General features: G+C 43.3%; 2 protein-coding genes across 3 annotated transcripts; both read left to right on the top strand.

Annotated features, from left to right (window-relative positions):
* Positions 1-40: 40 nt before the first annotated feature.
* On the top strand, positions 41-10224 carry LOC108696957 (asialoglycoprotein receptor 1-like). Its single transcript, XM_041570172.1, has 6 exons — positions 41-244; positions 3501-3610; positions 4558-4920; positions 6815-6966; positions 9586-9695; positions 9926-10224. The coding sequence occupies exons 1-6, from the start codon at positions 108-110 to the stop codon at positions 10086-10088; spliced, it is 1035 nt and encodes a 344-aa protein (XP_041426106.1). The 5' UTR covers positions 41-107; the 3' UTR covers positions 10089-10224.
* A 2305-nt stretch (positions 10225-12529) lies between these two features.
* On the top strand, positions 12530-22121 carry necap1.L (NECAP endocytosis associated 1 L homeolog). Of its 2 annotated transcripts, none has more exons than XM_018224274.2 (8): positions 12530-12910; positions 13703-13803; positions 15182-15286; positions 16568-16649; positions 16779-16887; positions 18118-18301; positions 19087-19183; positions 21370-22121. In XM_018224274.2, exons 1-8 carry the CDS (start codon positions 12816-12818, stop codon positions 21413-21415), a joined length of 819 nt encoding a protein of 272 aa, XP_018079763.1. In that variant the 5' UTR covers positions 12530-12815; the 3' UTR covers positions 21416-22121.
* Positions 22122-24643: the final 2522 nt, after the last annotated feature.

The raw sequence follows: 24643 nt of genomic DNA, 5'->3' as shown, positions 1-24643 counted from the left end.
AGGGCTGACTTGTTGGGCGGGGGGGTTAGAATAAAGATATCAGGGAGTGTATCTGTATATGAAGCAGGAGAGACAAGGACAGAGAAAGGAAAAACCCAGGAGAGGAGATGGAGTGGAGCAGTGACTGTGACATTTATGCTGACCTCAAATATCTCAGCCGGGACAGACAGAGCCCAGAGACGTGGGACGGACAGAGCACTGGCAGCCAACAGTGGGAGACACAAGGGATCTCTCATGATAATCTGTGAGTAGCACCCGACCCCCAGTCTGGAGTCACCTGCCCCTGGGCCCACTATCTAATGATGGCCAGAGGGTATTTGTGTATATTTGCTGTAGCCAGGGGGACATATTTAGGAGAAAGCCTAACTAAAGAAGTAGCTAGAAATGTTTTGTGCTTCTGTACCAGCCCAAGGCAACCACAGCCCTTTAGCAGTAAAGATCTGTGTCTCTAAAGATGCCCCAGTAGCTCCCCATCTTCTTTTCTGCTGATTCACTGCACATGCTCTGTGCTGCTGTCACTTACTGAGCTTAGGGACCCACTCACAATATACAGTACACATAGAATAGAAATGTCACAATATAAGGCTGATTAGTAATTAATACACATAATTACTACATGGCAGCACAGAAACCAGTGCAATTAGCATCAGAATTTAATAATCAGCAAACCTGTAGCATCAGCTTATATTACAGCCAGGGAAGCTCATTTTCTGCTGGATAATTAGTGACGAGCCCTAAGCTTAGCTTCTCAACAGCCAATCGGAGCCCACTGAGCATGTGAGTGTCACAGACACTCCAAGATGGTGACCCCCTGTGACAAGTTTGAAGTCCTGGATCATTGCTGCTATTGACAAGCTCAAACTTTAGCCCCGTGCAATAAGTTCACTATATAAAATATGGTATTTTTAGCCACATTCATGTTTAGCTAAGAGACACTATGGGAAGGTATAACTAATAGACCCTTAGTCAGACCCTTTGTGATTATGTATTAGTTAAGGCTCCTCTGAACATGCAGATTACTAGGCCGGTGGGTTTTATTTATACACCAGGTATAATAAGGTTCAATAAGGAGAGTCAACTGAAAACTAACAGCGATAGTCTGCTGCCCACCCAGGCACATGGATGGTGGGGCTGATCAACTAAATAGAATGGAACCCAAAGTAAAAGAAAGTCCAAATAAATTCCACACTCTGATGTTCTTCTGCTTAGGAATAAAATTATAAACCTTTCTCAAATCTTTCCTAATCAGAACATCAGAGCAGCCTCTTTCTTTCTCCTGACAACTTCCTTGACTACTTGCTGGTCAGACTGATGGGAATAACAAAATAATTAACAAAATTCACGGTACATGTATCCCTTAATATCTTGGAATTAAAAAATAAATACATTAATAATGAATGTACATTGCAAAAGTGCTTAGAATAACCCCCTCATCAATTTTACATTCACTTATTTTGTAATGTTTACTTAAAGGAACAGTAACATCAAAAAATGAAAGTGTTTTAGAGTAATGAAAATATAATGCAGTGTTGCCCTGCGCTGGTAAAACTGCTGTGTTTGCTTTAGAAACACTACTATTGTTTATATAAATAAACTGCTGTGTAGCAATGGGGGCAGCCATTCAAAGGAGAAAAGGCTCAGGTTACACAGCAGATAGCAAATAAGCTCTGTCTGTCTAATGGTGTTATCTGTTATCCATTAGTTATCCTGTGCCATTTAGCCGTTTTTCAATTTCGGCCATTGCTCCACAGCAGCTTGTTTATATGAACTATAGTAGTGTTTCTAAAGCAAACAGATCAGTTTTACCAGTGCAGGGCAACACTACATGATATTTTCATTACTTTAAAGGGATACTGTCATGGGGAAAAAACGTTTTTCAAAATGAATCAGTTAATAGAGCTGCTCCAGTAAAATCCTGCACTGAAATCCATTTCTCAAAAGAGCCAACAGATATTTTTATATTCAATTTTGAAATCTGACATGGGGCTAGACATTTTGTCAATTTCCCAGCTGCCCCAAGTCATGTGACTTGTGCTCTGATAAACTTCAATCACTCTTTACTGCTGTACTGCAAGTTGGAGTGATATCACCCCCTCCCTTTTCCCCCCAGCAGCCAAACAACAGAACAATGGGAAGGTAACCAGATAACAGCTCCCTAACACAAGATAACAGCTGCCTGGTAGATCTAAGAACAACACTCAATAGTAAAAACCCATGTCCCACTGAGACACATTCAGTTACATTGAGAAGGAAAAACAGCAGCCTGCCAGAAATTGATTCTCTCCTAAAGTGCTGGCACAAGTCACATGACCAGGGGCAGCTGGGAAACTGACAATATGTCTAGCCCCGTGTCAGATTTCAAAATTGAATATAAAAAAATCTGTTTGCTCTTTTGAGAAATGGATTTCAGTGCATAATTCTGCTGGATCAGCTCTGTTAAATGATTCATTTTGAAAAAAACATGTTTTCCGAAGACAGGATCCCTTTAAAACACTTGCATTTTTTGTTACTGTTCCTTTAAGCTGGCCAGCCATGTCCCTTTACACCCACTGACACCCAGTCTGACTTCCATGTCTCTAGGGCCCCTGACTGGGCTCCTCCCCTTAATGGTTGGAAGGTCCAAAATGATTGCAGCTGGCAGTCAGTTGCTGGCAGTTGCATTTGCCTCTTCCTGAGTCAGAATGGGACCCTATAGCTGTTCCTGCTGCCTGTGAGTGACACAAAAGAGTATTATAGGGTTACTGCTGTCCAGTGGCCTAACTAGATGTTACTGGGCCCCACAGCAAATGCATTTTAGGGCCCCAAACATATACAGAGGTTGTTCTTTATTACCAATATATGTTGAAATTGCTCATTAATTAGGGCCTTATGGGGCCCCTATATGTCCTGGCCCCCCTGCAGCCTCAGGGTCTGCTTCCTCTGTACTTACCCCCAGCTGCTGTTCATTCAGAGGACTGGGACAGAGGGCAAATCTCCGTTGTTGTTTGACACAAATTCATGTTGTTTGGGGAGAACAGAAGGTTGCAGTAACAACATGATTCTGATCACTGAAATATTCCCTCAGCCACATTGTATAAAAGTCATTAACAGGAGAGGAAGTGGAGATTAAGCAATATTATATCTATATATACAGTATATTTATATATATTATATATACGAGCAGGGAATGTGCTGCCAACTGCCAGTGACCTCGCTGAGTGTAACAATCCGGCACATTTATTGGGTCTGTATCAGTTCAATCTTCTTTCTCATTTTGCCTGGTCACGAGAAGTGAATTCTACATTCTAGGTTTTTTCATAAACAGACATTGTTACATTGCATTTTTGGAACCTGCCAGGGCCTTGCCTGGTTTTTGACTTTTGCACCACAGTGTGGCCCTTTATGTGCATTCTGGGGCCCGATCCTTCTAATCTTTCACTGTGACTCTATTTGTCTTGATTGATCTTTCTCTTTAATTAATTCCATGTTAAATGTTATTTGGTTTCTCTTCTCCGGCTCAGGGTGTGCAAGGCGCCAGAGAAATCTCAGGGATGCTCAGACTGGAGGCTTATGGGAGGCTTATTCTTTATTCTCCTGCTCATGGGAGCCACATTCTATCTGCTGGCAGCCTGTGAGTCCAACAAGCTCTTATACGGATCTGTGCAGCCACTGGGACAGAATGTTCTGTTATACAGATAGATAGAATCTCAGCTGCCATAAAGCAGGACAGGACTGCTGCTTACAATGGGGATCAGATAGGATCTGTGCAGCCACTGGGACAGAATGTTCTGTTATACAGATAGCTAGAATCTCAGCTGCCATAAAGCAGGACAGGACTGCTGCTTACAATGGGGATCAGATAGGATCTGTGCAGCCACTGGGACAGAATGTTCTGTTATACAGATAGATAGAATCTCAGCTGCCATAAAGCAGGACAGGACTGCTGCTTACAATGGGGATCAGATAGGATCTGTGCAGCCACTGGGACAGAATGTTCTGTTATACAGATAGCTAGAATCTCAGCTGCCATAAAGCAGGACAGGACTGCTGCTTACACTGGGGATCAGATAGGATCTGTGCAGTCACTGGGACAGAATGCTCTGTTATACAGATAGCTAGAATCTCAGCTGCCATAAAGCAGGACAGGACTGCTGCTTACAATGGGGATCAGATAGGATCTGTGCAGTCACTGGGACAGAATGCTCTGTTATACAGATAGCTAGAATCTCAGCTGCCATAAAGCAGGACAGGACTGCTGCTTACAATGGGGATCAGATAGGATCTGTGCAGCCACTGGGACAGAATGCTCTGTTATACAGATAGCTAGAATCTCAGCTGCCATAAAGCAGGACAGGACTGCTGCTTACAATGGGGATCAGATAGGATCTGTGCAGCCACTGGGACAGAATGCTCTAATATACAGATAGCTAGAATCTCAGCTGCCATAAAGTAAGACAAGGCTGCTGCTTTTTGAGGGAAAGGAAGAAAACCGATTATAGATAAGAACAGAAGTTGTAGCAGTATAAGTAAATGATAATTGTTTTCACGCAGGAATAAACAGTAGAAATACTTTCTCAGACCTGCAGGTCCATTCCCTAGTGCACATGAGTCAGGTGGAACTAGATGAGCTGCTCCTGAACCAAAGCCACTGGCTGGAGGAACTGGAGAAAGAAGAGGCAAATGTCATGTTGCTTCGGGGTAACTTGTCATCATTACAGGGGCAATACCAGTTCCTACAGGAGCACCTGCTCGCCCTTCTACTGCACAACCAGTCCCTGCAGCTGCAGGAGAGACACAGGATCCAAGGGCAGATCTGGGATATAGACAAAAAGCATGGTGCCTTGTGGGAAGAGTACGATCTATTGGCCAAGGGGCACATCCCTATCCCGCAGCAAAGCGAAATGCTGCAAAACTGCCTGGAAACTGCCGACGGGACTGAACGTGAGTTGCAAAACTGGGAAGCCATACATTATATACAGATCTGGTGCACGGGAATATTCAAGATGTTCCCTCACAAAATTGCCTTGGTTATAAGCCTGGGGCAATGTGTTATTTTAGTGCTTTGCCTTTAAAGGAGAAGGAAACCCCAGGGCGCTAAACCCCTCCCCCCCTCCCCTGTGCTGCCCCCCCTCCCTCCTCCCCCCTGGCCTACCTGTCCCCCTGGGCAAATGCCCCTAACTTTTTACTCACCCCTCTGCGCAGGTCCTGTCCACGGAGTTCGCAGTCGCCATCTTCTCCCACGCGCGTCTTCTTCCTGCTCTGATCGGCGTTTTCTGGCGCATGCGCAGTAGGAACAGGTACCGGTACGGCTCTACTGCGCATGCGCCGAATGTCACGAAGTGAAATCGGAAAACTTCGTGACATTCGGCGCATGCGCAGTAGAGCCGTACCGGTACCTGTTCCTACTGCGCATGCGCCAGAAGACGCCGGTCAGAGCAGGAAGAAGACGCGCGTGGGAGAAGATGGCGACTGCGAACTCCGTGGACAGGACCTGCGCAGAGGGGTGAGTAAAAAGTTAGGGGCATTTGCCCAGGGGGACAGGTAGGCCAGGGGGAGGAGGGAGGGGGGGCAGCACAGGGGAGGGGGGGAGGGGTTTAGCGCCCTGGGGGTTTCCTTCTCCTTTAAAGGAACATCAAAAAATGAAAGTGCTTTAAAGTAAAACAAATATAATGTAGTGTTGCCCTGCACTGGTAAAACTGATCTGTTTGCTTCAGAAACACTACTATTGTTTATATAAACAAGCTGCTGTGTAGCCATGGGGGCAGCCATTCAAGCACAGGATACACAGTAAATAACAGATAAGTACTACTATAGTTTATATAAAGAAGCTGCTGTGTAGCCATGGGGGCAGCCATTCAAGCACAGGATACACAGTAGATAACAGATAAGTACTACTATAGTTCATATAAACAAGCTGCTGTGTAGCCATGGGGCAGCCATTCAAGCACAGGATACACAGTAGATAACAGATAAGTACTACTATAGTTTATATAAACAAGCTGCTGTGTAGCCATGGGGGCAGCCATTCAAGCACAGGATACACAGTAGATAACAGATAAGTACTACTATAGTTCATATAAACAAGCTGCTGTGTAGCCATGGGGGCAGCCATTCAAGCACAGGATACACAGTAGATAACAGATAAGTACTACTATAGTTTATATAAACAAGCTGCTGTGTAGCCATGGGGGCAGCCATTCAAAGGAGAAAAGTCTCAGGTTACACAGCAGATAAGCTCTGTAGAACATAATGGTGTTATCTGTTATCCACTATTTATCCTAAGCCATATAGCCTTTTTCCATTTTCCGCCATTGCTACTCAGCAGCTTGTTTATATGAACTATAGTAGTACTTATCTGTTATCTACTGTGTATCCTGTGCTTGAATAGCTGCCCCATGGCTACACAGCAGCTTGTTTATATGAACTATAGTAGTATTTATCTGTTATCTACTGTGTATCCTGTGCTTGAATGGCTGTCCCCATGGCTACACAGCAGCTTGTTTATATGAACTATAGTAGTACTTATCTGTTATCTACTGTGTATCCTGTGCTTAAATGGCTGCCCCCATGGCTACACAGCAGCTTGTTTATATGAACTATAGTAGTACTTATCTGTTATCTACTGTGTATCCTGTGCTTGAATGGCTGCCCCCATGGCTACACAGCAGCTTGTTTATAGAACTATAGTAGTGTATCTGAAACAAACACATCAGTTTCACCAGTCCAGGGCAACAGTACATTATATTTTCATTACTTTAAATCACTTTAATTTTTTGGTGTTACTGTTTAAGAGTCGTATCGATTCCTGTAATCATTATGATGCCGTTCATTGCAGGGAAAGTCTGCCATTTTTGTCCTCCCGGATGGAGGATTTCTGGGGTTTGGTGTTACTTCCTGCACTTGGATTCGCAGAACTGGGAGAGCAGCCTGAAGCGGTGCCAGACACAGGGGGGGCATCTTGCTGTTATAACTAGTCTGGAGGAACAGGTATGGGGGGGAGACTGGGGGGGTCACGTCTGTGTTGGGATTAGGGCACAAATTGCACAATGGAATAATAATAAATCATCTCTTTTCCCCCCCTTACATCTACCCCTACATAGAGTTGTCACCCCATCAAAAACATCAGCCCATGTTCTCAGGCCTTTAAAACACTTTTTTAGTGGGTGGCCAGTTGAATTGCACCAGCCTGCAACATCAATGCCCCCCATTTCTCCACCGTTGCTTATTTATATACTCACTCCCTCGCTCTCTCCGGTGACATCAGAGATGGGTGTCAGGCGTGGGAACATACGTAATGATGTCACGCTGGGTTGGGTAAGGAGTGGTCTTTTGTATACCTGTACGTTACTAAACCCTACACTTACCTGCCTCCCCTTAAACTTAACTAGTTGTTGTCAGATAGATCACCAGAAATAAAAACTTTTCCCAATTACTTTCTATTTTCTATGTGTCACCGTTTTTGTAATATTAAACTGTAAAGCGTCATGTTTCACTTTCTAAAGCAGCTCTGGGAAGGGGGGTCGCCGACCCTGTTGTAAATTGATATATGTAGTTGATACATTTCTTATCTTTGTCCCTGTTGAGCAGAATCTCTGGGTTTTATTAAATGCAACTGTTAGACTTGATACAATAGTTGCTGATACTCCAGAAATGCTGCTGAGAAATGGATCAACTCAATGTAGTAAAATTGTAACAGTTTAGAATCTGCACCTGAATTACTGAGCTGCCAGACTCAAACACCAGAGACACAAACATTCAACTTTACTTTAGATTTTGTGTCTTTATTTCTGGGGAAACAAGTGTTTGGAAGGTGAACAACCCATTTAAAGGAGAATTCAACCCTAACATTAAAAAACCCTCCCTCCAGCCCGTGTTACCCCAGGCAAATGCCCCTAACGTTTTACTTACCCCTCGGTGCAGATTCAGGCATCGCAGATCATAGGCGCCATCTTCAGCGGCTCCGGTAATCTTGGTAATGAGGCCTGCGCTTCAGCAATTTTTCGGTGCATGTGCAGTTGTCCCGAAACAAAAAAATGCTCCAACTGCGCAGGCGCCGACACGTCAGTCTCGTTCTGAAGAGAAGAAGATGTCGCCCGTGAACTCTGATGCCTGAATCTGCACCGAGGGGTAAGTAAAACGTTAGGGGCATTTGCCTGGGGTAACACAGGCTGGGGGGGAGGAGGATCTATGAAGGGTAGGGGGGTAAGGTTTTTAGGGTTGAATTCTCCTTTAATTGACTTTATTCCTATAACTGCCCCCCCCATCTCCTGCTTTTCTGTCCTTATCCTCTCTGTCTCTGCACCTGTATCTCCTCTTTGCCCCTACACTGCCTCCCCCTCTCCTGTTATTCTCCTTCTCCTCCTCTTCATACCCAAGTCTTCACTGCTGCTCCTCTTCTCCCGACCCCCACACCCAGGGCCATCAGAAATCATGGTGCCCCGTACCATAACATTTTCTAGGCCCCTCCCACCCCCAGTCCTCACCCCCCCACACACAAGTTTTTAAAAAATCATTGGTGGCCATGGACCCCCCCCCCACAAGTCCCAAGAAGTTTTAAAAAAAATTATTGATGGCCAGGGTTTAAAAAAAGAAAAATACTATTGGTGTTCAGTGGAACTTACCTTGAAAGTTCTCCTTGGTGGCTTTGGGGCCCTTTTTGGCACCTTCAGGTCCATTTGGCTCGAGTCAGTGGCTTAGGGGCAAATTTACTAACCTCTGAAAATTCGCCATCAACAGATTCGCTCACAGCGCCACACTTCGCCAGGCTTAGATTCAGAAGACAACGCTAATTCACTAAAATCAAAAGTTGCGTCCAGGGTGACCAAACGCTGGCAAAGTTGTGCTAGCATTACTGCGGCAAACAAATCGAAGTTGCGCTAGCGTTGGCTAATTGGCATACGGCGGGAAGTTAAAGTTGAATGGACGTATATGTTGCAGCAAATACATTACACTACACAAGGCCGGGAAACCTTAATAAATAAAATAAAGTTATTATATTGCCCTATACATGAGCCCAGTGTATAGTTTATGTGCCATATGTTGGGAAATGTAGGGGGGGAAGGAGGGTACACCAGAAAAATGTAACACTATTTTTCAGCCTATCACCCTGAAAAATTAAAAGTCGCCAGCGAATATTTTTTTGTGACGCCTGCGCCTGTTAGTAAATCGGCGAAGTACCGAAATGACGTCACGCTGGTGAATTTTCGCCCACGTTTGTCACTTTGCCCTTTAGTAAATTTGCCCCTTAGGCTCTTCAGGAGTATTCGGCTCTCACAGTGGCTTCAGCTGTCTTTGGGCTCCTGGAAGTACCGCACAGCCGGCCCCCTTTAAAGGTATAATTCAGGGTTTCCACCTTCTCTGGGAAAAAATACCGGCTTTCCTATATTTTGCTATTTCTGCCCTATTAATAACATTGGCATCAAGCACCATTATTACCGGCTGGGCCAGTAAAATACAGCCCAGGTGGCAACCATAGGCCCGGCACGATTGTCCCCACTGATGGCGGCCCTGCCCACACCCCTTCAGCTCCTCGTTATCTCTGTGTCACTAATACAATGTAATTGCTGATCACCTTCCTGGGATTTACCAACAGTCTTTGTGTTTCAGAATTTCGTGAAGTTGATGGTGAAGGACGTGTCCTGGCTCGGCTTGTCCGACCGTGACAGGGAAGGGGACTGGCGCTGGGCCGATGGAACCCCCTATAACTCTGCCCCCAAGTAAGAGCCTACGGCAAGCGAGGTGGGGGGGATCCAGTAAAGAGACTGGGGGGTCTTTATTCATTGGTTATATCTCAGAATGTCAGTTGCAAGCGTCAGTGCCACACACTATAATGGGAACAGCTGGATGGGTTTCATTGGCCAAGGCAAACTCTGTATTAAACTCTATATTAAATATTTAAAGGGGAAGTAAATTAGGGAGTGCTGATTAGGAAACTCTGTACTTGCAGGTTCTGGCAGGGGAAGCAGCCGGATAACATTGGCAACGAAGATTGTGTCACTTTGTCCCCACGATCCGACTGGAACGATGACAAGTGCCGCAAGCTGTACAACAGTGTTTGTGAGAGGAAAGTGTCCCGACTGTTCCTACAGGGGGGGATACTGAGCAACTAACCCCCCCCCCCCCCCACTGAATTTACTCTTCTTCTTCTTCTTCTCTGCACAGTCATTTGGGCTTGGGCTCTGGCTATTGGCACAAGCTGAATCTAATGTTACTCATGTGATTGGCATAAACATGAATTTAACTTTACTGGTTCATTTATGTGTCGCCTCACTAACCCTCCTACAGTTAAATATCAATGGCAGGTGTGTTAGAGCAGCGACCCCTGCATGTCCATATGAACTCAAGGAAAACAGTGAGTCGTCACCTATTGATCAGGAGGTGCAAATAGAGGGGACACAAACACCTGCCCCTGGGGAAATAAGCTCAGGGAATGGGTGCAAAGTGCTGAAAACAAGGTGGTTTGCACTCGCCCCGTGATACAGAAATGAGCCCTACGGTTTTCCTACACAGGAACATACATGTAACATACAGGTAAAATATGTAACATACAGGTAACATACAGGTAACACATGTAACATACAGGTAAAACATGTAATATACAGGTAACACACATAATATACGGGTAACAAACAAGTAAAATTCACATAAGAACGTAATATACAGGTAACATACTGGAAACAAACAGGTGACATACATGTAATATACATGTAACATACTGGTAACATACATGTAATATACATGTAACATACTGGTAACATACATGTAATATACAGGTAACATACATGTAATATACAGGTAACATACATGTAATATACAGGTAACAAACAGGTAACATACATGTAACATACATGTAATATACAGGTAACATACTGGTAACAAACAGGTAACATACATGTAATATACAGGTAACATACATGTAATATACAGGTAACATACTGGTAACAAACCGGTAACATACATGTAATATACTGGTAACAAACAGGTAACATACATGTAATATAGAGGTAACATACTGGTAACAAACAGGTAACATACATGTAATATACAGGTAACATACATGTAATATACAGGTAACAAACCGATAACATACATGTAATATACTGGTAACAAACAGGTAACATACATGTAATATACAGGTAACATACATGTAATATACAGGTAACAAACAGGTAACATACATGTAACATACATGTAATATACAGGTAACATACTGGTAACAAATAGGTAACATACATGTAATATACATGTAATATACAGGTAACATACATGTAATATACAGGTAACATACTGGTAACAAACCGGTAACATACATGTAATATACTGGTAACAAACAGGTAACATACATGTAATATAGAGGTAACATACTGGTAACAAACAGGTAACATACATGTAATATACAGGTAACATACATGTAATATACAGGTAACATACTGGTAACAAACCGACAACATACATGTAATATACTGGTAACAAACAGGTAACATACATGTAATATACAGGTAACATACATGTAACATACATGTAATATACAGGTAACATACTGGTAACAAACAGATAACATACATGCAATATACAGGTAACAAACAGATAACATACATGTAATATACAGGTAACATACATGTAATATAGAGGTAACATACTGGTAACAAACAGATAACATACATGTAATATACAGGTAACAAACAGGTAACATACATGTAATATACAGGAAACAAACAGGTAACAAACAGTCAACATACAGGTAATATACTGGTAACATACAGGTAACAAAAGTAACATACATGTAACATACAGATAACATGGATTTATTTCTGGAAGAGCATTATGTTACTGTACAGCCCACTCCTTTTTGTGTATTATAAGTGTATGAAGCGACTGCTCCTTTACGTTCCTCCTGGGACATTTAGGTGGCAGTTACTTACAGAACATGTGGGTCTCACTGTCACTAAATAACGGAGGAAGAAAACTCGACTGAATGATTTCTGGGGAGACCATTGTGGAAGTTCTGAGTAGGACAATGAACCGGAGAATTGCTGAGAATTGCTGAAGGCATCACATTTGGCTGGTTTGTAATTTGGAAACCAGCCAAAGTTTTTTCTAGCCCCAATGTGCCAAGCCTGTGTCTCCCAGTGCATGTTGGGTAATGTAGTTTGCGTATAACAATTTGCCAACTGACAAGTCTAATGTAGGACTACAATACCCAGCATGCAATGGGACCCAGATGTGCCGCAGTTGGAGGGGCCCCAGATGTGAAGCGTTTAATTGGGTCAGAAGTCTCACAGTCCAACAGACATAAAAACAATGGTCCCAACAATTTCAGTTCAAGGCTCATTACAAAGAATAAACTTGCCCCAAACTTGGCCTTAGACCAGCCCCTCCCCCCATTACTCTGCTCTGAGTCGGTCACATGACTCTGTGTGGGAATTGGGACATTATCCAATTACACAGGAGACACATTGTTTGGCATTGACTGAGGAAAGACTGGGAGTTATAGTGGAACAACAGCTGCAAGTTGCCCAGTGTTTATTCATTGAGCCCCTCCCCGTGATATTCAGCAGCGCTGCCCCCACTAGATCCTTCCAGCCGGCCCCCTGAGTGCAGTTCTACAGGGGAGGGAGCGCTGACTCCTCAGCCATTTTCTCTCCCTCGTGGAACCCACCACCGACCCCACTGAGAATTGGATGTCACGTGACACGTCGACCTGTTATCCCGATGACAAAAAAAGGCAGCATCTCACTTCCGGTCAGGCGGCAATTCCCTCTCCTCGTCTTTCCAGTGAGCGCCCGGATGCTGTCTCCATGGTGACGGGCGGAAGTCAGCTGTCTGGGTAGCTAAAGATGGCGGCTGAGGCGGAGTACGAGTCGGTGCTGTGTGTAAAGCCTGATATCAGCGTGTACCGGATCCCTCCGCGGGCATCGAACCGAGGATACAGGTGAGTTGTCACCGACACAGGAATCGCCCCGAAGCTCTGGCACTCGGATATGGGACAGGGAGACTCGGTGATGGAGGGATATGGGGCTCCTCTTGTTATTACCCGGGGACAGACTGACTCACTGACGTGAGTCAGTCTGAAAGTTCACCTTTAAATAAACTTTTAGTATGTTATAGAATGGCCAATTATAAGCAGCTTTTCCATTGGTCTTCGTTATTTATTTATAGTTTTATAATTATTTGCCTTTTTCTTCGGACTCTTTTAAGCTTTCAAATGGGGGGTCACTGACCCCATCTCAAAACAAATACTCTGTAAGGCTACACACTTATTATTACTGCTACTTTGTATTCCTCCTCTTTCTATTCAGGCCTCTCCTATTCATATTCCAGTCTCTTATGCAAATCAATGCATGGTTGCTAGGGTGATCTGGACCCTAGCTACCGGATTGTTTATAATGCAAACTGGAGAGCTGCTGAATACAAAGGTGAATAACGCAAAAACCTTTAATAATAAAAAATGAAAACCAATTGCAAATGGTCTCAGAATATCCTTCTCTACATCATACTAACAGTTAACTCAAAGGTGAACAACCCGTTTAACCCTTTCCTTATCTTAACCCCTTGCTTTCCATAACAGAGTCCCATATAATATAGTTGCAGAGAAATACCAACAAACATTAAGCTCCACTTCTGGCCACTTTCTATTCTATGTAATACCCCCCCCCAGGTTTATCGTCACACTCACTCAGTGTACCCCCTCTTTATTCTTTCACTGCCCCCCACAAACACACAGGGCCTCTGACTGGAAACTGGAGCAGCCGGATTGGACAGGGAGAATGAGACTCACCTCCAAAGGGAATGTCGCTTTCATCAAGTTGGAGGACAAAGTGTCAGGTATGATATAAATGGCAGTTATTCACCCAACTCATAGGTCTGATCTCTGGCTCAGCAAGTCTTGCTGTTCCCATCAGTGGGGCTTTGCTTCTTGCACATAATGAATATAATAACAAAACTCAACATAGACAGCACTTTAATATTTAATATAGCAGGTTGCTGGACAAAGACCTAACGCGTTTCGGGATCAAATCCCTTAATCATATATTAACATTCCGTTGCACGCAGCTGTTCTTTTATACAGGTCGTTCAAGTGACCCCTAGTGGGCTTTTTATAGAAATACTGGTTTTATTTAAATCATTTAAAAACCTTTAATAAAAAAGTTAAAACACAATCTATGAAAACGTTGTCACTATAAAACCAAACAGTACTGTATTTGACCACATTTAGACCTAGATGGAGATTTTCTATAGTTTCCCTCTATTGTTCTTTTCCTCTTTTTCATTTTCTTTAATAAAAAATAAACCCATCTCCAATATACTTTAGTTAAAAAATGTGTACCGTTTTTATAACAAACCTGACTGTATGTAGTGAAATTCTCCCTTCATTTACAGCTGTGGATAGGAATTGTCAGACGGTCCCTAACTGCTCTGCAGGGAAACAATCATACTTATGTATAGCAGAACTCAAGCTTGTCCTGTTTTGATCATTTATGACGATCCCTAAGCAGCCCAGATCACATTGAGCATGTGCACAGTCTTGGTCTTGCAAAGATGTATAACAAAGTTACAAGATGGTGACCCCCGTGGCCATCTTTGAAAGCATAAATCATTTGTTTGATTAGGCTTGTGGTGCAGTAAGTTCATGTTTATGTTTAGTATACAAAATACAGCATTTCTAGCCTTATTCTATTTTACACTTTCCTTGTCCTTTAAGGGAGGCAACATCACGACTACCAAAAAGGAACAAGGGATTACTGGGAAGGAAAAACAAAGTGAGGAATACAAACAGATTTGTAGCATTATTAAAAAAATACCAGTCCTAAATAGCGACGGGAAAATGGCAGAGATACTGTCCCAAACCGATATAAATTTTGTCCCAGAAAAAGCACCTGCCTTAGGTAAAATGTTATTCCCCAGGGGGTCGGTGAAGGGAATTTACAGGTGGAGCCACAATATGTAAGACCTGTACAGTAATTACTAAAGGTAAAGAGCTCAGATCGAACTAAGGTCCTTTATGCCGTCTATGTTGAGCTTTGTCATTGGATACAGTGGGGACACTGAAGACTGAGCACCTGGCAAAGGGAGGAAAAAGCAGTGAGCTTGAGCGGCCTCCATTTTGTTTTTTACTTATAAATATAATCCCCACAGTGATCTCCATAGAGAGACCTAACCACGTGCAGAAACTTAACCCTTCGCTTGCCTTTTCCCCATTCAGGAGAGCTCTTCGCTCAGGCGCCGGTCGATCAGTTTCCTGGCCTTGCAGTGGAGACAGTGACAGATTCCAGCCGATACTTTGTTATCAGGATTCAAGATGGAAACGGTAAGGACGGGAATAAGTGGGACAGGAACGGATGCTTCATAGGGACCTGCTGACATTTGGATGCGGTGGTCTCTGATTTCTTGGCTACCAAACAATATCAGTTTGAATATTTATTTTTTTGAATTAGGGAGGCACGGAATCCACTTTTTTGGATTCGGCCGAACCCCCAAATCCTTCATGAAAGATTCAGCCGAATACTAAACCGAATCCAAATCCTAATTTGGGATGAGATGGGGAAAACATTCTTTACTTCCTTGTTTTGTGACAAAAAGTCATACAATTTACCTCCCCACCCCTAATTTACATATGCAAATTCACCTCGGCCGGCCGGAAGGATTCGGCCAAATCCGAATCGTGATGAAAAAGGCCGAATCTCGAGCCGAATCCTGGATTCGGTGCATCCCTAGTTTGAATTTTACTATAACTGCAACAATGTTTTTCCCTTTGATACACAGAGCTGGGTTTGGAGACTGACAGAGCAAACTAACTGTTAGTATGATGTAGATTGGGATATTCTGATACAATTTGCAGTTGGTTCTCATTGGTTATTATTTGTGGTTTTTGAGTTATTTAGCTTTTTATTCAGTAGCTCTCCAGTTTGCAATTTCAGCAATCAGGTTGCTAGGGTTAAATTCCCCTAGCAACCATGAACTGCTATAAATAAGACACTGGAATATGAATAGCAGAGGCCTGAATAGAAAGATGAGTAATAAAAAGTAGCGATAACAATACATTTGTAGCCTTACAGAGTATTTGATTTTTTAGATGGGATCAGTGACCCCCATTTGAAAGAAAGAAAGTCAGAAGAAGAAGAAGGCAAATAATTTAAAAACTATACAAAAAAACTTAAAGATAAACCTCCCCTTAAGGAACGAACAGAATGGGTGAAAGGGAAGTAACCTGGGGGAGAATGGAGTTAATAAAATATATGGAATTTTGGCTGAACCATTCAGTGACCAGAGGCAAATCCATTTAGTAGCAGTAGAATAATAACTTGGAAAATACAAGTGAATGAAGATATTGCACAGACTGAGGTCTTTACTAAACACAGTGGGGCTCATTTATAAACACTGGGCAGTAACCTATGGCAACCAATCAGATTATTGCTTTCAGCGCCCAACCCACAGCTGGCTGAAAAAAGTGAATCACTGATTGGTTGCTATGGGTTACTGCCCAGGTGCAAATCTGCCCAGTGTTTATAAATGCGCCAGGTGTCCAGCTCCATCTGACTCCTCCCATAAAATAACTGGCCTCTCTCTCTCTCCCTTTCTTTTACTTTAGGAAGAAACGCTTTCATTGGCATCGGTTTTTCTGATCGGGGCGATGCCTTTGACTTCAATGTAACTTTGCAGGATCACTTTAAGTAAGTCTGGCTCCGACCCATCAGTATACAGTATCTATCTATCTATATATTGTTTATGTACAACCTCCTCTGTTCTAATATCACCACTAATATTTATATTTAATATGATTTATACTTGCCCTGACACAGATGGGTCAAGCAGGAATCAGACTTATCTAAGGAACCTGTAGGACAGGACAATCAACCCAAACTCGATTTGGGATTCAAAGAAGGTCAAACAATCAAGCTTAATATTGGGGTACGTATCCTCTCTGAATTAATTGGCTCATCTTTAATAGGATAAAACGGTTGCCATTTGCACCTCCCTAGTTACTCCAGGTATTTACCCAAGTAAAAAACTTTGAGTCTTTTGCTTCCTATTCCAGGGCTGCTCTCTTTCCCATGGTCTAGTGGGGATAATCTTTTCCCTAGTTACTCCAGGTATTTACCCAAGTAAAAAGCTTTGAGTCTTGGCTTCCTATTCCAGGGCTGCTCTCTTTCCCATGGTCTAGTGGGGATTGGTTTTTCCCTAGTTACCCCAGGTATTTACCCAAGTAAAAAGTTTTGAGCCTTTGCTTCCTATACCAGGGCTGCTCTCTTTCCCATGGTCTAGTGGGGATTGGTTTTTCCCTAGTTACCCCAGGTATTTACCCGAGTAAAAAGCTTTGAGTCTTTGCTTCCTATACCAGGGCTGCTCTCTTTCCCATGGTCTAGTGGGGATTGGCTTTTTCCAGTTTAACTTGGCCCAATAAAGAGAGCTCTTGCACTAATTTACATATTTACCTTTTTATTTGTAGTGGTCCAGTTACATGTTTAATTATATTAACACGACGATGAGGCCCTTGAGCAGAACAGGAGCCATAACAATCCCTTGGGGCCACGAGCCTCTCTGCAGCCTCTCATTGGACAGCCCATTGCCTATAAAACCTGCCTACAAGCCCATTAGACCCTGTTATGTTTGAAGCTCCCCATAGACGCAACGATTCTTCTTGCCGAACGACCGATTTTAGGGAAGCCCGACCAATCCTTCGAAATTATCGTGCGGTTAGTGGGATTCGAACGATCGTACATCTTACGATTTTTCGGCCGACATCTGTCAGGAAATTGATCGGCCAGGTCAATAAATCTTTGTCGGTCCCAGTGCAATGTATCTATGTTTGCAGGGACAAGCAGGCAGCTCCCCTTTGTTTTCCTGGCAAATTGGTCTTTTTAGTTGATGGTCAATTCGTACGATCGTTCTGAGAAGATCATGGTCTCACGATGAGGATTTGATCATATAAAAATCTCAACATCTATGGCCAGCTTGAGTGTTGGAAGGAGACCGGGAATGGGAAGTCCAGAGAATCTGAGCTTTGTACTTGGGGAAGTGATGGGGTCGTTGGTGAAGCTGTCGGGGGCAATTGCCCAAGTGGAATTTTCATTTTCTACAAGAATTCTGTTTTTCTTCAATTGTAATTTAAAAATATGTCTTTTTTTCTTACCCGTTTAGAATATTAAAAAGAAGGATGGCTGTAATAAGCCGAGAGCAGGCGCTGGAACTGGCAGTTTTACCCTGCTGCCTCCACCTCCTGGGGGTAAAATTTCTGCCCCACCAGTATCTGTGTCCAGTTCAGTCCCAGTTGCGAATCATGTGACCCCCCCACCACTGCAGCCCCCCGATTCTACAAGCCCAGGTAAGAGTCTGCCTCTTATATTTAACACTATCCTGCCCCTCCCCCCTTGTATTTCATTTTCTCCATATGTCGCTCAGGGTTGGATTTCAGCAGTTGAACTATAGTTCCCAGTATTTGCACATGATAATTAATTTTACTAAAGCACAAGGTGACCTATGAGCCTGGGGTTGTAGTAATGTACAATGTTAGTACATAGGCCTGTGTGTAGGGAGACAAAGGGGGTCATTTATAAACACTGGATTTGCTCCTGGGCAGTAACCCATGGCAACCAATCAAAGATTTGCTTTCATTGCTCAACCTGCAGGTGACTTAAAAAGCCAACCACTGATTGGTTGCTATGGGTTACTGCCCAATGTTTATTAGGGATGCACCGAATCCAGGATTCGGCCTTTTTCAGCAGGATTCAGATTCGTCCGAATCCTTCTGCCCGGCTGAACCGAATCCTAATTTGCATAGGCAAACTAGGGGCGGGGATGGAAAACACGTGACTTTTTGTCACAAAACAAGGTAGTAAAAAATGTTTTCCCCTTCCCACCCCTAATTTGCATATGCAAATTAGGATTCGGTTCGGCCGAATCTTTTGAGAAGGATTCGGGGGTTTGCCCGAATCCAAAATAGTGGATTAATGAGCCCCAAGGAGGTCCTTCCTTTTACTCCAGCCGGTGGTTTGGCCCCTTTTTAAAGGGGCAGGCACACATTATTCAGTGGTCATTGGCTGTAACGTTTCTTGTAAACGTTTCACTTCTAGTTAGTGACTGCCCCTGATTCTGTTCTTTCTTCCTCAGACATCCTACTAGACTTGGACTTGGACACCCCAGTGGCAGCAGCTAAAGCCGCCGGTACCTCGTCAGAACTTTGGGGAGATTTCAGTACCGCAGGCAGGTGAGGACATTTTGACATTGTTATTCAGCAAGTCACAGATTTATTTTCATTGTCAGCATTGTCCTGTATATGAAGCTAAAGGGGAACTCCGGCTTCCGAACCAAAATTTGATAAAGAGGCCACGTAACACAGAAACCCATAATATACCCATCACAGTTAGCCGTTTCTTCAAAAAGTCTGAATAAATGGCATTTTCTATGCTGAAATCCAGCTGTTTAACAGTTCTTCTCTTTCTGCATCATTTGAAATCCTGGCAGGGAAGAAGGGACTAAACACTGATTGTAACAACTATTCCACAGCTTACAGACAGCATGCAGGAACTACATAACCCACAATGCATTGCACTGGGATGTTCCTTTCCTTATTGAAATCACGTGTGCAGGGAATTGTGGGGTTTGGAGGATGCAGGCTGAGGACAGATGGCTGTTGATAGAAACTTGACAGTAGTCAGACAGCTCAGCAAAGTAGTCAGACAGATCAGCAGTAGAGTATAAAAATAATAAAAAGTCTGCATATTTTTTAATTGATGTATATTGCAAAGTTGTTTGAAATTATGTTTACTTTTCAAAAGGCTTAAAGGAGAAGGAAAGCTACTGAGGCAGATTATTGCCAATAGAATAGATTATTTACTCTGCAGAATGCTTTCCCATACCTGATAAACAGCTCTAGAAACTCTCTCTGTTTGTTTAGGATAGCAGCTGCCACATTAGCTTGGTGTGACATCACTTCCTGCCTGAGTCTCTCCCTGCTCACTCATAGCTCTGGGCTCAGATTACAGCAGGGAGGGAGAGGAGCTAACTGAGCATGCTCAAGCCCTAGCCCTGGAGGTTTAAGCTGAAAACAGTTAGTCTGATACAGAAGCCCATGAGTACACAATAGAAGGAAAGAAATGTGCTGTTTCTTTTGACAGAGGACTCAGAGCAACATTACTTTGAGGGTTTACTGGTATATTTATATAGACCTTTCTGATAAAGCTTACTTAATTTAAAATTTTCCTTCTCCTTTAAGTTATGTTTTTGTGGAGTTCTCCTGTAAGTTCCAATTCGTGCATTAACCCTTTTAGATGCAGCCAAACTTAGTTAAAAATCGTAAAAAACTTTATTAATCCATTTGAGAACAGCATATACAAGGCAGGCAGGGTGATACAGGCTTAAAGGAGAAGGAAACCCTGTAGAAAAAAAAAACGCCATCCATCTTCCAGGTCCTCAGTAAGCTGACTGGGAGATCGGCAATCTCCTTCAATTTTGGCGCATGCAGTTTCCGAAAACCGGCAAATTGCTCCAACTGCGCCAACACACCGATCTCCCAGTCAGCTTACCGAGGACCCGGAAGATGGATGCCGTGAAGTCCGCTGCCAGAATCTGCGACGAAGGGTAAGTATAAAGTATGGGGCATTTCCCGGGGGGGGGGCAGTTTGCCTGGAGGGAGGGGGGATCTAAGTGGGGTGGGGAGTTTTTTCTACAGGGTTTCCTTCTCCTTTAACGCAGTATGGACTGGGCGGGGGTTCTGTAGGGACCTTATAATGTATTTATCACTTAACTTATTCTATACATTCCTATATCTCCGTTACTATAGTCAGGTGGGTGGGGCTTGATTTAATATGGGAGGCCAATCAGAGTGTTCTGCTGTTCTACTGATTTCTCTCACCGGTGTTAAAGGGGTGGTTCACAGTTAAATTAACTTTTAGTATGTTATACAATTCTAATTCTAAGCAACTTTTCAGTTGGTCTTCATTTTTTCTTTATAGTTTGCGAATTATTTGCCTTTGTCTTCTGATTTGTTCCAGCTTTCCAATGGGGGGGGTCACCGACCCCATCTAAAAAACAAATGCTCTGTAAGGCTACAAATGTATTGTTATTGTTACTTTTTATCACTCCTCTTTCTATTCAGCCCTCTCCTATTCATATTCCAGTCTCTTATTCAAATCAGTGCATGGTTGCTAGGGGAATTTGGACCTTAGCAACTAGATGGCTGAACTTGCAAACTGGAGAGCCGCTGAATAAAAAGCTAAATAAGTCAAAAACCACAAATAATAAAAAATGAAAACCAATTACAAATTGTCTCTGAATATCCCTCTGTACATCATACTCACAGTTAACCCCTTTAAGTTCACAGTCATATGCAACTATTAAAGGTCTGTTTTTTTTCAGTGATATTAATATTTTCTCCCTCCCCCTGTACAGCAGTGCGTCCTCTCAGGCTCCGCAGGCCACTAGTTGGGTTCAGTTCTAACGGCTGACGTGAGACTCTTGTCTCCTCTGGAGAAGAAAAGGGCCCCTCGGCGCTGACAGGGGCCCCAGCACGACTAGAACACGTATCATTGTGATGCTTTCATTACCAGGCCGGGTGGGATTCAGAGCTGGTAATGTGTTGTACAAACAGATTGGTAACGGGTCCTTCTGATAGGTCAGAACTGCATTTTTATTCCCTTTAATGTGTCTCTTTCCCTTTATTATGAAGTCTCGCTGCAACTGCCACTTTGCCTCTTATAGGCATAACTAGGGAAAGGGCTGTCCATTCTGTCTGTGATCCATGTGACCCCCTCATAGGCTGGATAGAGCCACCAATCAGCATCATCCCTCAGCCTGTGGCTTTACATTCCACTAAACCCCACCCTCCCCCACGCATGTCCCCTTGCTTATGAAGGACAGAATGTGTGTATTATACGTGTGGCAGTTGCTCCGCACTATATGGGGGGGGGTTGTTTATGCTGCTCCTGTCATCACTACGGAAAGACGGTGCTGCTCATGTGCAATTGGTTGTTATTTTCAGTAGCCATATTTGTGGGGTGGGAGAGAGGGAGAACCCATGAGCTTCGATCTGTGTCTGTATTTTTTGTTGTGTTACCATGAAAATGTATTTATTATGTTGTGAACCCACTCCAACAAATGTGTATGTGTATATAGATATATATAACAATAAAGTAACTGAACCATGACTTGTGCTACTGTATCTGACGCACTCCCCTACTCTACGTAGGAATTGAAACAATAAGAAAATCTGGGAAACTAATGGAAATGAATAGTGATGAGCGAATTTATTCGCCAGCAATGGATTTGCGGCAAAAATTCAGAATTTTGCCATTTTTTCACGAAACTGCAGCGAAAATTCGCTGTGGGAAAAATTTGCTGCAAAAAAACGCCCATAAGAAAAAACACACATTGACTTTAATGCATTTGGAGAACAAAAGTCGCCATAAGAAAAAACGCCCATTGACTTTAAGGGCAGAGACACACGGTCAGATTCGGGGGAGATTAGTCACCTGGCGACAAATCTCCTCTTCTTCGGGCGACTAATCTCCCTGAACTGCCTTCCCGCCGGATACAATGAAAATCGCCTGCGGGCTGCCAATCGGAGCTCTTTGTTTTCCAAAGTTGTCTCACGAGGAAACTGGGCAACTGTGGAAAACAAAGAGCTCCGATTGGCATCCCGCAGGCGATTTTCATTGTATCCGGCGGGAAGGCAGTTCAGGGAGATTAGTCGCCCGAAGAAGAGGAGATTTGTCGCCGGGTGACTAATCTCCCCCGAATCTGACCGTGTGTCTCTGCCCTAATGCATTTGGAGAAAAAAAGCCGCCATAAGAAAAAACACCCATTGACTTTAATGCATTTGGAGAAAAATGTCGCCCAAAGAAAAAATACCCCATTGTTTCGCAAAATTGCGCCATTTTGTGAATCTTTCCGCAGTTTCACTAATTTTTTAACGAAACGGAACAGATTTGCTCATCACTAGAAAGGAATAATGCTTTTTTTGTTGTCAGGGTCTGCGACACCCAGCAACTAGAAGGCAGCCATGTTTGTCCGTGTTTCACTTGTTGGCTGCTCAGATCTCCGGGAGAGATTATCCCTCACATGTTCCTTTATTTACATGAACAGAAGACAAGAAGCATGTGGAGCCTATGGGGCCCCATAAGAAATGTTGGAGGGCCACATCCAGTCTGCTGGTGTCCCACTGGGCAGCACTGAATTCTGTATTATATATAATATATTTGGAGGCACAAGATCTTCCCTATCAAATGGTAATAGTGGCCTTGGGCTGGTACAGAAGCCACAATTATAAATTGTAACATTTCTATACTGAATTCTTTATGGAGCTTTAGTTCTCCTTTAAGCACTGGCTGAATATCGTATAGAACCAGTGCAAAGTCCTATTGTGGATCACTAGCAGTAAGTGCGCAAGCAGTAGTAACGAGTATGGACTCCGCAAGCAGTAGTAACGAGTATGGAGTCCGCAAGCAGTAGTAACGTGTATGGAGTCAGCAAGCAGTAGTAACGTGTATGGAGTCAGCAAGCAGAAGTAACGAGTATGGAGTCAGCAAGCAGTAGTAACGTGTATGGAGTCAGCAAGCAGTAGTAACGAATATGGAGTCAGCAAGCAGTAGTAACGAGTATGGAGTCAGCAAGCAGTAGTAACGTGTATGGAGTCAGCAAGCAGTAGTAACGTGTATGGAGTCAGCAAGCAGAAGTAACGAGTATGGAGTCAGCAAGCAGTAGTAACATGTATGGAGTCAGCAAGCAGTAGTAACGAATATGGAGTCAGCAAGCAGTAGTAACGAGTATGGAGTCAGCAAGCAGTAGTAACGAATATGGAGTCAGCAAGCAGTAGTAATGAGTATGGAGTCAGCAAGCAGTAGTAACGAGTACGGAGTCAGCAAGCAGTAGTAACGAGTACGGAGTCCGCAAGCAGAAGTAACGAGTACGGAGTCAGCAAGCAGTAGTAATGAGTATGGAGTCAGCAAGCAGTAGTAACGAGTACGGAGTCAGCAAGCAGTAGTAACGAGTACGGAGTCAGCAAGCAGTAGTTACGAGTATGGAGTCAGCAAGCAGTAGTTACGAGTACGGAGTCAGCAAGCAGTAGTAACGAGTATGGAGTCAGCAAGCAGTAGTTACGAGTACGGAGTCTGCAGATAGAAACATAAATCTATTTGGTTTATGTTTAGATAAAAGAGAGAGAATCCTATGCAGCAATTACCCCACAGTCCACTAGATGGTGCTGTATATGATATATTTTTTAATTACAAATATTATACAATTATCCACAGGAAATTATAATGTAGCAGAGAGTTTATAGAATCCACGGCAGATCCCCAACGGAACCTTCACACAAGCAGAAATGTACAAGATGGGGGTTGCGGATTAACCCTCGACTCCCCAAGACACAGGTTGGACAATCCCTGACCTGGGATTCGTCGCTGAGATTTTGATTCGCTTACAATCTGCAGAGCTTCATTGTGTTGTGATGACATCAGAGTAATGAGTGTGTGGGGGGGGGGAAGGGGACACGGGACAACCTGTACATTTATTTAAGGCAGCACAGAGTCAGTGCCCACCGACCCCCTCATTATTCAAGTACTTCCGTTTTTTTTTCCTTTAAAGGATAAGTAAACCTTAAAAATAAGTGAATGTAAAATGAGGGTTCTATTCTAAGCACTTTTGCAATGTACATTCATTATTTATTTTT

The sequence above is a fragment of the Xenopus laevis genome, chromosome 7L (assembly GCF_017654675.1).
Source record: "Xenopus laevis strain J_2021 chromosome 7L, Xenopus_laevis_v10.1, whole genome shotgun sequence".
NCBI classification, from domain to species: domain Eukaryota; kingdom Metazoa; phylum Chordata; class Amphibia; order Anura; family Pipidae; genus Xenopus; species Xenopus laevis.
The sequence above is the reverse complement of the archived record's forward strand: the minus strand, read 5'-3'. Positions and strand labels throughout refer to the sequence as shown.